Below are 13,053 nucleotides of genomic sequence, written 5' to 3' on the forward strand. Positions count from 1 at the left end.
TATATATATATGATACGATGAGGTATGCGCTATGATGATACATGTACTATGATTATATATGATATAGACATGAAAGGTATCCACCCTTAAGAGTTACGTAGGTTATATCTTCACCTTATGTATTATGATTTCTCTATTATGTTCATTTCATTCATGCCTTACATACTCAGTACAATATTCGTACTGACGTCCATTTTCTTTTGACGCTGTGTTCATGCCCACGGGTAGACAGGGAGGCGACCATGATTTATAGAATCCGGTAAGCAGACTTTTGAGAGCACTCCATTATTCCGACGGTGCCATTGATTTACTGTTTAGTGTGCATATATGTTTTGGGCGCGACGGGGTCCTGTCTCGTCCATATGTCTATTATTCTAGTAGAGGCTCGTAGATACGTATGTGTGGGTAGCATGGTCTCACGATGTTATTATTGTGTGTATATTATTTTAATAGCCGAAGGGCTTATGTGTATAAAAGTAATTATGTTTCCAAATGAAAAATGATTTTCCTATGATTTGAGTATGAATTTGACGAATGAACGCTTAACGAGTATGATAAGTAGTAGAATGAGTGGTGCTCGGTGGTTAGCCCCGGGTACCCGTCATGGCCCCTAGTTGGGTCGTGAAAAAAGTGGTATCAGAGCAGTTCAGTCCTAGGAAGTGTCTACGAGTCGTGTCTAGTAGAGTCTTGTTTATGGTGTGTTGCGCGCCACATCTATAAACAGGAGGCTACAGGGCATTTAGGATGGTTACTTTTCTTTCATCTCTAAGATCGTGCGATAGAGCTAAGCCATAGGAAATGAGATTCCTTATACTAACCCCTGATTGCAGCAGAAGAACGGTATTGACCGAAGAAAGTGATTCATGATGTTGAAGTTACAGAGGTAAGTCACTTCACTGAGACTACGTTATCAGGGTACGTATTCATATGTTAATGGATTGGTTGTCATAAAGGTAAGTCAGTGTTCATATGATAGAGAAATTGATTAAATGTGTGTCTTGATGATAAGTTCAGTTATAAGTTGAGGACTAAGCAAATTGAATGAATCAGAACAAAGGTAAGCGACGGTACGAAAGATGTGTGTCGAATAAAGTAAGAATATTGAGGTATGATTGAAATGTAAAGCTGAGGGATGAAAGAGAAAGTAAATAGGAAGGGATAACAGGGTAGATCGCTAAGGGATCAGGTACATCTCGAAGCGTGATATATGAGGTAAGTTTCAACATCCTTGTGCTTTTACTTGAAAGTGGGAGCCCTGTGTGGCTGAGATATGTCGTATATATGTATTGGCCCTATGAGGCATTGTTGGTATTTGCTGCTTGCAGGTTTTGAGATAGTAAGAAATATAGAGGAAACTCTGCCGAAATTTTCCTAGAATCTAAAGGAGATAAGACATAAGCTTGTGATATGTCCTAATGGGAAAAGATGTTGTGCAAAAAGTAATGGCAGGACGAGATTAAGTTAGGAGTATCGTTAACAACTACACGAGGTGAGTTAAACACTATTGAATTGATAGTAATGGCAGTTATAAGAGCGACATTGATACGGTAAAGAGAAATGCTAGAGTAAATTAGGGAGACTGGTAGTGCTAAAGCATGAAATAGAAGAGAAAGGGTAACTCCAATAGAGTGTGATACTGAAGTATTAATTGGAGGGATAAGCACGATAAAGATACGATAAGTTTATTAGCAAAATAAAGCAACAACGTCACGGAGACAGAGGTACGAATATGAAGGGTTATAATGAATGTGAATACATTGGTGAGATAACTTATGTGGTGAGTGTAATAGGGTTAATCAGAAAGAGTAACAGGTTAAGTATGCTTACTTCACGAGGTTTATTCTACTTTACGAGCAGGCTTACGAACGAGGTAAAGAAGTGGCACCCTATAGCGTTGATTATGATCAAGGTATAATGAGAGCGTGGCAAGAATTGTAATACAATGCAAGTAAAGTATAGGGAGGAAATGACTAAAGATGTGACATGTTCTATATGAATTAAGAATGAATGCAGGTGTGAAGCCAACTAGCGAGCCATGGGGCAGTATATGAGAAATGCTTATAAGACCTTGTTAGGGGAAAGTCCAGCATAGAGGTTCCTCAATGACAAAAATAATAGCAAGCAATATGTCACACCCTAATCTCCCTAGGGTGTGATGGGCACCCGACCCTTACTTAGGTCCGAGCGAACCCTCTGACCCTTAGTGCACACATAATATTTTTGAACCTTTAAATCAAATAAAGATGAAATACATAGTATAATTTTCAGAAATATTCTTTTTCGTTGTTCTCAAATTACACAAAATCTGTAATCATAGAACTTATACCATAACACGAAATGACACATCGGCTGATGAAGCCGCTTACAGAACTGACAACCATTACCCACGACTCTATCTGCAAAGTCTCTAACATTAACCAGACATCATAGCACATATACTCTGAGTCGGCAGCACTCCGGGAACAAGTGGAGCTTGCCAACTTCACTGGAACATCTTCTGTGATATCTTCCACTCATCTGGGTGTACCTGCGTGGCATGAAACGCATCCCCCGAAGAACATGGGGTAAGTACGGAATATGTACTGAGCATGTAAGGCGTGAAATACAAAAAACAGAACCAGAATCGAAACAAACAGTACAAGAGTAAGTACATTATCCAGATTACCAAACGCTTATTTTCCAATCACAAATCGTGTATGTAGAGGTCATATGTCAGGAAAAGTGCAGATCCAGAATATCAGAATGTTTGTTTCCAAACACAGATTATATATGCCGGAGTCATATGTCAGAAGGAGTACGGATCCAGAATGTCAGATTGTTTATTTTCCAGACACAGATCACGTATGCCGATGTCATAGGTCGGAAGAAGTACAGAAGGTACAGAATGCCAAAATGCATACTTTCCAAACACAAATCATGCATGTCAGAATCATATGTCATATATATGCACATAACAGATCCCGACCCTCTCGTGAGGGACACGGTGAACAGAATCATGTAACAGATCCCGGCCCTCTAGTAAGGGACGCGGTGAATGGTGATAATAACGAGGTTAGGGAGATCCCAAATTTATAATTAAAATATAAGAAGTGCGGAAGCAAATATAGAAAAGAATCTAAAAACTAGAAAATAAAAGATATGGGAAATTCGAAGGAACAATCCACGAATTTCCAAGAACGTTAGTTCTAAAGTCTTGACAAAATCCAAGTAACAACGTATAGATTTATAGGAAGAAATCTAACGCCTTTACTTGAGATAACAAATCAAAAACAGTAGATTAGGATCCTGACCGCTTTGTGAGTAACTTAAGACAACAATTAGTATTTAGAACTAACCGCCTTCGAAAGAATACCAAAAAGAAATCAAAGATATCAAGGAAGAAATTATCTTACTACCTTGAACTAGGAACTAGTTAGGTTGAAAGATAAATCCTAAAGTAATGCCACAAAGGTTCAAAAGAACTCTCAATATAATATATTCTTCAAAATCTGATTTACAATGAATGACAATCACCCCTTTATATAGTTGTAAAGAAGGAGCTAGTCAAAATAGAAATAAATGGGAATTATCTTCCCTAGAAACATAGAAGACTTCCCACACTTGGACCAAGGCAGTCAACATAGATTAAAACAACCTAGAAGACTACCCACACTTGGACCAATGCAAGTCAACATAGATTAAAACAACAATTAAATATTTATTCTAGAAAATAATAATATTTGGGCTAATTTTGGGCTGCTGGAAACTTCTTCTTTTGGGGCTGATTTGGACCTCATTCCATCTCACTTTGGACTTTAATTTGGGCCTCCAAATAAGTGTAAGACTTGAGGAAAAAATCTGAATTGGGCTGGAGCTCTTCTTCCATCATAAGACACTTTTGAATTGTTGATTGCAGCCCATTAAGCTTGTCTTGCAATTTCCTCGTTTGAGATCTTGTCATGGGTCTTCTTGGAACTTCCAAATCTTCATCCACGTCCTTCAATAATTCTGAGCTACCATGGATGCTATCATTCCCCTCTTCTTGAGATGAATTCGTCCTCGAATTTAAACCTGCATCAAATAAGGAAAGATCAGAAACATTGAAAGTAGCACTAACTTGATACTCACTAGGAAGATCAAGTTTGTAAGCATTGTCTCCAATCCTTTCAAGGACTTCAAATGGACCATCTCCTCTTGGGTCTAGTTTGGATCTTCTTTTGGCAGGAAACCTTTCCTTCCTGAAATGCACCCATACTTGATCCCCGGGCTTAAAAATAACAGATTTTCGCCCCTTATTTCTCCTTAAGGCAGTCTGCTCATTCTTCCGCTCAATTGCAAGCTTTGTTTGTTCATGAATCTTCTTCATCATTTCAGCCTTCTTCCTACCATCAAGATTAACAATATTATCAGTAGGCAAAGGCAGCAAATCAAGGGGGGTGAGGGGATTAAAGCCATAAACAACTTCAAAAGGAGACTTACCTGTAGAAGAATGGACAGTTCTATTATAGGCAAACTCTACCATGGACAAATGTTCTTACCAAAATGTTAATTTTCCTTTTAGAACAGCCCTCAACATATTCCCTAAAGTCCTATTAACTACTTCTGTTTGCCCGTCAGTTTGCGGGTGACAAGACGTAGAAAATAGTAGTTTAGTTCCCAACTTTCCCCAAAGAACTCTCCAAAAGTGACTTAAAAACTTAGCATCCCTATCACTAATAATAGTTTTAGGTATACCATGTAATTTAACCACTTCATGTGATGCATCATTAGTCTTCAAACATGGAATAAAGCGAGCCATTTTTGAAAATCTATCTACCACCACAAATATACTATCCTTACCATGCTTAGTTCTAGGCAAACCTAACACAAAATCCATGGAAATATCAAGCCAAGGGGAAGTGGGAACAGGTAAAGGAGTATAAAGACCATGTGGTAACACTTTCGATTTGGCTTGTTTACATTCAAGACATTGAGAGCACACTTTCTCAACATCCTTTCGCATGCCTGGCCAAAAGAAATGTTCAGCAAGTATATCCAATGTTTTGGGCACTCCGAAGTGTCCCATGAGTCCACCACAATGTGCTTCCCTAACAAACAATTCACGCAAAGAGCAATTAGGGATACACAATTTATTTTCCTTAAAAAGAAATCCATCTTGAAGATTAAACCGTTCATAAGGACCCAACTTACATTCTGCAAAAACCTTGCCAAAATCAGAATCATTAGCATAAAGGCCCTTGATTTGATCAAAACCCATCAGCTTAGAAGTAAGAGTAGAGACTAAGACATACCTTCTTGACAGTGCATCAGCAACCACGTTCTTCTTGACAGTGCTTACAAGCAATCACATATGGGAAAGTTTCAATAAATTCAACCCATTTTGCATGCCTACGATTAAGCTTACCTTGGCTCTTCAAATATCTCAAGGATTCATGATCAGTCTTAACCACAAACTCTCTAGGCCACAAATAATGCTGCCAAGTAGCTAAAGCCTTTACCAAAGCATAGAGCTCTTTGTCATAAGTTGAGTAGTTCAATGTAGCTCCACTCAACTTTTCACTAAAGTATGCAATAGGCTTGGACTCCTGCATTAAAACAACACCTATTCCTTTTCCAGAAGCATCACATTCAACCTCAAAAGACTTAGAAAAATTAGGTAATTGCAAAAGAGGAGCAGAACATAATTTTTCTTTCAACAAGTTAAAAGCATCATCTTGGTCTTTCCCCCATGTAAAACCCTTATCTTTCTTGATAACATCAGTTAGAGGAGCAGCAATGGTGCTAAAATCTCTAACAAATCTCCTATAAAAACTAGCAAGCCCATGAAAACTTCTAACCTCAGTTACACTCTTAGGTTTAGGTCACTCTCTAATTGCCTTGATTTTCTCTTCATCAACCTCAACTCCCTTATAACTGACCACAAAACCCAAGAATACCACACGATCCACGCAAAAGGCACACTTTTTGAGATTAACAAACAATTGTTGTTTTCTAAGAACTTCAAAAACTTGTTTTAGGTGTTCTACATGCTCATCTAGAGTTTTAGAAAAGATCAAGATATCATCAAAATAAACCACCACAAACTTTCCATGAAAATCCTTAAAAACATGATTCATCAATCTCATGAACGTGCTGGGTGCATTAGTGAAGCCAAAAGGCTTATCTAACCACTCATAAAGCCCATATTTGGTTTTAAAAGTAGTTTTCCATTCATCTTCAGGATTCATTCGAATCTGATGGTAACTACTTTTTAGATCAATTTTAGAAAAGATTTTGGACCCATGCAATTGATCCAACATGTCATCAAGACGAGGAATAGGATGACGATACTTTACCGTAATCTTGTTGATAGCTCGACAATCCACGCACATCCTCCAAGATCCATCTTTTTTGGGCACCAATAGAACAGGAACTGAGCAAGGACTCAAGCTCTCTCGCACAAGCCCTTTTTTAAGCAACTCTTCAACCTGCCTTTGCAACTCCTTTGTCTCTTCAGGATTACTCCTATAAGCAGGCCTATTTGGAATCTGTGCACACACCAGGCACAAAGTCAATTTGGTGTTCAATTCCACGCAAAGGTGGAAGACCTTTAGGAATATCTTCAGGAAAGATATCATCAAAGTCCTGCAAAAGAGAAAAAACACTACTTGGCAAAGAAGAAGTTAGTAGCTCAGAATTAATCAAGACTTCTTTGTAAGTAAGTAGTATTATGGGCTGTCCCTCTTTTCTTGCATTCAAACACTCTTTGGCTTTTATATAGAGACTCTTTTTTTTCTTTCCCTTAGCCTCTTTCCTCTCACCAAAACTTTCTTTTTTTCCACTCAAACCCTCTTTTACCTCTTTGCTTAAGTTGCTGCCCTCTTTCTCTCTCTCTTGGCCATCTTTCATTTCTTTTCCCTCAAGCTCACCTTTTTTCTGTCCCCTTTGTTTTCCCATTGATTCCCTCAATCTCTTTTGATCTTCAAACACCTGAGAAAGTGTTAAAGGTGCAAGAGTATACTTCTTGCCATTAAGCTCAAGTGAATATCTGTTCTTCCTTCCATCATGAAAAGTATTCCTATCGAACTGCCATGGACGACCAAGCAAGATATGACAAGCTTGCATAGGAATGACATCACAAAGAGTATCATCCTCATACCTGCTAACATTGAATGAAATCATGCATTGTTTGTTGACTTTCAACTCACCACTATCATTCAACCATTGGAGTCTATAGGGCTTAGGGTGTTTCATGCATGCAAGCCCTAACGTATCTACCAAGTGTGAACTCACTACATTAGCACAACTACCACTGTCAATAATCATAGAACAAGTTCTCCCCCTTATCCCACACCTAGTATGGAATATATTTTCCCTTTGTTCTTCACTATTGACTCCCAAATTGATAGCCATAATCCTCCTAACTACTGCAACCAAACTATCATTAAAAGGAAGTTCTACATCATCTTCACTCACACCTCCCTCTTCTTCCTCTTTCTCACTTTTTTTACTCTCATTTTCTCCATCAAGAATCTTCCTAGCTACCCCAACAAAACCACTATTAGGCAACTCTACATCATCTTCACTCACACCTCCTTCTTCTTCCTCTACCTCACTTTTTTCACTCTCATACTCTCCATCTTCTTTCATGAGAATATTTCTTCTATTTGGACATTCATGCATCATATGCCCTCTTCCATGACATTTGTAACATTGAATAGAACTAGAAGGTTTTGGTGATTTAGGATTAAAAGTTTTACCCCCCTCCTTTTCATCTACTTTGGCCTTCCCCTTGCCTTCTTGAGGCCTAGAAGTCACATCTTGTTTCGGCCATGGCTTCTTTGAATTGGTGTTTGGCTGACTCCTCCATGAGCTAGCTTGCTGCTTTCTTTTAATTTGCTTTTCTAATTTTACAGTCATATCCACTAACTCATCTAAAGTTACATATTGTTGTATCTCTACTACATCAGCTATTTCTTTATTTAAACCATTAAGAAATCTAGCCATAGTGGCCTCTTCATCTTCTACACAATTAGCTTGGATCATAGCCATATCCATAGCTTTGAAGTATTCATCAACAGTCATGGTTCCCTGCTCCAATCTTCGAAGACGCATTTGTAGGTCTCTTTGAAAGTGGGAAGGCACGAACCTCTTCTTCATGACTCTCTTCATCTCAGCCCAAGTAGCAATGGGCGGTTCTCCATCTTGTTGTCTATCCCTTGTAAGCTTTTTCCACCAAATAGAAGCATAGTCAGAAAATTCAACAACGGCAAGTTTTACCTTCTTAGCTTCAGAATAGTTGTGACAATAAAAAATGGCTTCAACTTTCCTCTCCCAATCAAGGTACAAGTCTGGATCTCTTGTGCCCTTGAAAGTTGGCATCTTCATCTTTATGCTATTGATGTTATCATCTTCCACTCTTCCTCGTTGTCCCCTCCTATCTCTCCCTACCCTATCTAGATTTACATCCAGATCATCAACAAAATCATCTATAGGGTTTTCTTGATTTACAATGGGGCCATGGGGCATATTTCTTCTATTTTGAGGCCTAGGATTATTTTGTGGTTGTACAACATGTTGACCTCCCCTCCTAAGTTCAGCTATTGTCTCATTTTGTTCAGCAATGGCATCCTTGATCTCTTGAAATTGCAAGGTCCATCTTTCGAATTGTTGGTGCATAGCTTGTAGAGTGAAGTCATTTCTTCCTCGGATCTCGGCTTCTTGGCGAGCCCTCCTTTCATCATCACTACTACCTGTATTAGTCATCTCAAAAACAATAGTTTATCACTCAAAGTTTGGATGCTTTTTTTCTCAATTGTTCTCACTCACTCTTGCCTTTTTCCACTCAAATAACCTTTGGAAAAACACCTTATGGATTTATAATTAAACCCCACTAGATTCAAACCCTTGGTAGTAAAATAAAGAATTTTGGGGCACTAAAGAAAGTGAAGAACCAATCCTAGAAAGAATTAGAATTTAGTTGAAACAAGACTCGAACAAAAGGACTTTTTTTTTTTTAAACAAGATAAAAGGAGTAAGAAAAAAAATTGATTGCTTCTTATCTTTAAAGATCTAGGATCCCCTCTTCTTGTTTTCTATCTTAATCTTTAGAAAACAAATAAGATGGAAGAAATTTCTTGAAAGCAAACACTAAATTTTTTTCGTCACTGTTCACTGCTACAGTACTTTTTAATTTTTTTTTTGTCTTTTTTTTTTTTGCTCTTTTTTTTTTCAAGAATTCCCCAAGATTATCAAGAACGGAATCTTGATAGAACCGCTCTGATACCACTTGATAATAACGAGGTTAGGGAGATCCCAAATTTATAATTAAAATATAAGAAGTGCGGAAGCAAATATAGAAAAGAATCTAAAAACTAGAAAATAAAAGATATGGGAAATTCGAAGGAACAATCCACGAATTTCCAAGAACGTTAGTTCTAAAGTCTTGACAAAATCCAAGTAACAACGTATAGATTTATAGGAAGAAATCTAACGCCTTTACTTGAGATAACAAATCAAAAACAGTAGATTAGGATCCTGACCGCTTTGTGAGTAACTTAAGACAACAATTAGTATTTAGAACTAACCGCCTTCGAAAGAATACCAAAAAGAAATTAAAGATATCAAGGAAGAAATTATCTTACTACCTTGAACTAGGAACTCGTTAGGTTGAAAGATAAATCCTAAAGTAATGCCACAAAGGTTCAAAAGAACTCTCAATATAATATATTCTTCAAAATCTGATTTACAATGAATGACAATCACCCCTTTATATAGTTGTAAAGAAGGAGCTAGTCAAAATAGAAATAAATGGGAATTATCTTCCCTAGAAGCATAGAAGACTTCCCACACTTGGACCAAGGCAGTCAACATAGATTAAAACAACCTAGAAGACTACCCACACTTGGACCAATGCAAGTCAACATAGATTAAAACAACAATTAAATATTTATTCTAGAAAATAATAATATTTGGGCTAATTTTGGGCTGCTGGAAACATCTTCTTTTGGGGCTGATTTGGACCTCATTCCATCTCACTTTGGAATTTAATTTGGGCCGCCAAATATGTGTAAGACTTGAGGAAAAAATCTGAATTGGGATGGAGCTTTTCTTCCATCATAAGACACTTTTGAATTGTTGATTGCAGCCCATTAAGCTTGTCTTGCAATTTCCTCGTTTGAGATCTTGTCATGGGTCTTCTTGGAACTTCCAAATCTTCATCCACGTCCTTCAATAATTCTGAGCTACCATGGATGCTATCAAATGGAGTCATCATGTATGCGGACATCATATATCATATACACACATAGCAGATCCCGACCCTTTAATGAGGGACGCGGTGGACGGAGTCATGTATCATATATGCTTATAACAGAACCCGGCCATTTAATGAGGGACGCGGTGAATCAGAATAATGCATGTCAAACCATATATCATGATAACAACACGGTTAGCGGAAGACTTTAGAATTGAAAATTAGAAAGGGGGGAAGGATTGATTCTTGAGAAAGAAGTTCACAAGTTCAAGTATTTGATACTTAAAACATTGTTTAATAGTGAAAGAAGGAGTTGAATCAATTAAGAAGAAGAAGAAATGGAGGGAGGGAACTCAAACAAGGAATCTTACCATCGAAGAATCCGAGTTGTGGTTCAAAGTAGAACAAAAAGGGCATAACCCAAAAGAGAACCTCAAAGGTCTCCACAAGCACAAGGCTAATATTATTAATATTCAAACTTAGTTACAATGAATAAGAAAACACCCCTTTATATAGGACAAATGGTGGCTGCCACCCTAAATAAAATAAAGAACATTCTAGACATTAAAGTTGGTCAAACCAAATTAATTAAGGTGCAATTTCCAAGCTGCATAGAAGACCACCAATTCTTTGTTCCAAAGTGCATAGAAGACCACCAACACTTTGTTCCAATGTGCATAGAAGACCACCAACACTTTGTTCAATAAAAACATTAAATGTAGTCAACATAGCATTACATGATCTTCTAGAAACACAAGTATGGGCTGCTGAACTTGTTCCTTCTTTGGGCATGTTTTGGGCCATAATCCAACTCATCTTGGTTTTCAATTGGGGCCTCCAATTAGTATTAAGACTTTCCCTAAAGATCTCCTTTGGGCTGGAGCTATTCCTCCATTACATGACATGTCATTACCAAATGAAGCCCATTAAAGCATCTTGATATTTTTTAGTCTTCAACGAAAATTAAGCTTCCTTGGTTGCTATCATTCTCCCCCTCTTATAGAAGATTCGTCCCGAATCTTGGTGGTGACCTTTTTTGATCCTTAATGCATTTGAGCCTCCATGGTTGCTATCATTCTCCCCCTCTTAAAGAAGATTCGTCCGCGAATCTTGACATTGACCTACAACCAACATGATAATCACAATACGTAGGGAGCAAACAAAGGAAACAAAACAAGCATTTGGTAAAAACAACACAAGGTAGTGACCATGCAACCACTTAACCCACTTAGTTCTTTTATGCACAAACACCCCTTTTAAATATCCAAGCATTACATCATCTAATAGAACAATGTAATTTCCAACACAAGAACTAAAAACACAATTCATTAGCTCTTTAAACAGTAGAGGATCATTAGCCAGACCAAAAGCATATGAATACCAAGAAAACATACCATATTTGCTCTTTCTAAACAACTTAACCTCACCATTCAATATACCATGGTCATGATATGGATCAAAAGTTATTTTCTTGTGAAGTGGCTTGGAATGAACCTGCAAATAAGGATCTAGAAAACAAGATAAAGATATTGTGAAGTTGAAAACATGTGAGCACTTGTCCTTTTCCACACTTGAGCTACTACATTCTGCACCTAGCTCAACTTTCTCAATATCTACGGCACCAAAAGCTTCATGTGTCTCAATGTCTTCATTGGAAACTTCATCACCTTTGCTTCCTTCATTGGAATCCCAAAGTGGACAAAAATGTACAGTAAACTCATGTTTAGTATCATCCCATAATGGGTTATCCCACACTTTAAAACCTTGACTCATGAGATTGTCTTCTTCAAGTGAGCTGTCATCATCCTTTACACAAAGTTCATCCTCAATGTTCTGCATGAAAGGAGATAAAAGACTAAAACAAGAAAGAGTTAGTTTATTAGCATATGAACAAGATTCATCCTTTCTCAAATTCTCTTGGATTTGTTCACTCAACTTATCTCGTTTCCCACGTTCACCACATTGTGGCAGACTGCTCACGTGAGAAGAACAACAAAAAAAGTTATGTTCACTCTCAATTTGAGTTATATCTTCACCTAAAACCCTTGATTCAACAAATTGTGGTACAAGTTCAGTTTTGTTTGCATCTACAAATAGATCATCGATAAGGTCATACCACATGAGATCATCAAGCTCAACTTTGTCTTCTACTTGCAATTGTTTCCACAATATCATTAGCCTTTGCTATTTCAAATCCCATTTGAAGCTAGATTCTTCCTTCAATTGTTGTTCCAACACTTCAATGGGTTCTTCTTTAACAACCTGCACATTTGGAGCACAAATACTAGAAAAAGAATGAGTTAAAAGGTTAGAGCTTGAACAAGATCCTTTCACACTTATGCACTCTTTTCTTTTAAGCACTTCTTTTCTATCATCTCTCAAGTGCTTTTGTTCAACCTCTATTTTACCTCCCAAACGCACTTCACTCGATTCTGTCCACTCATTTCCAGTTCTTGACAACTCACTCTCTTCATTCATCACTTCCTCTACTTTTTCCTCTCTTGAGTTGTCAAGTTTCTCACCCTTACTTCTCTCTTTGTTTTGTTGCTCATCCTCACTTTTGTTTGAATTGAAAAAGGATCCAACTGATGAAGAAGCACTCCCTTGCTTTCCTTGGAAGAATATGTTATTTGAAGTATCATAAGCACCCACATACTTGCCAAGAATTCCTCTACTATCTTTTGGAGGACTTCTAACATCAACTCTGATTTTTGATTTTCTACAGGCACTTGATGTGTCCCTTTGGTCCTTCTTTTCATACGCCTTGTGCTTCAACTCCCCCTCATTAGATGAAGGATAGTTTGAAGATGTTTTTTTGGAATTATGTTGTTTCTTCGTTT

General features: G+C 37.6%; 1 protein-coding gene and 1 pseudogene across 1 annotated transcript; both read right to left on the reverse strand.

Moving 5' to 3' along the window:
• Positions 1 to 3,506: 3,506 nt before the first annotated feature.
• Positions 3,507 to 8,724, reverse strand: LOC132628662 (uncharacterized; annotated as a pseudogene).
• Positions 8,725 to 10,959: 2,235 nt separating this feature from the next.
• Positions 10,960 to 12,388, reverse strand: LOC132628663 (uncharacterized). The gene is made up of 2 exons (XM_060344426.1): positions 11,641 to 12,388; positions 10,960 to 11,334 (listed from the first exon to the last, which is right to left on the reverse strand). The coding sequence occupies exons 1-2, from the start codon at positions 12,386 to 12,388 to the stop codon at positions 11,300 to 11,302; spliced, it is 783 nt and encodes a 260-aa protein (XP_060200409.1). The 3' UTR covers positions 10,960 to 11,299.
• Between the last annotated feature and the right edge of the window lie 665 nt (positions 12,389 to 13,053).

The sequence above is a fragment of the Lycium barbarum genome, chromosome 2 (assembly GCF_019175385.1).
Source record: "Lycium barbarum isolate Lr01 chromosome 2, ASM1917538v2, whole genome shotgun sequence".
Lineage (NCBI taxonomy): Eukaryota > Viridiplantae > Streptophyta > Magnoliopsida > Solanales > Solanaceae > Lycium > Lycium barbarum.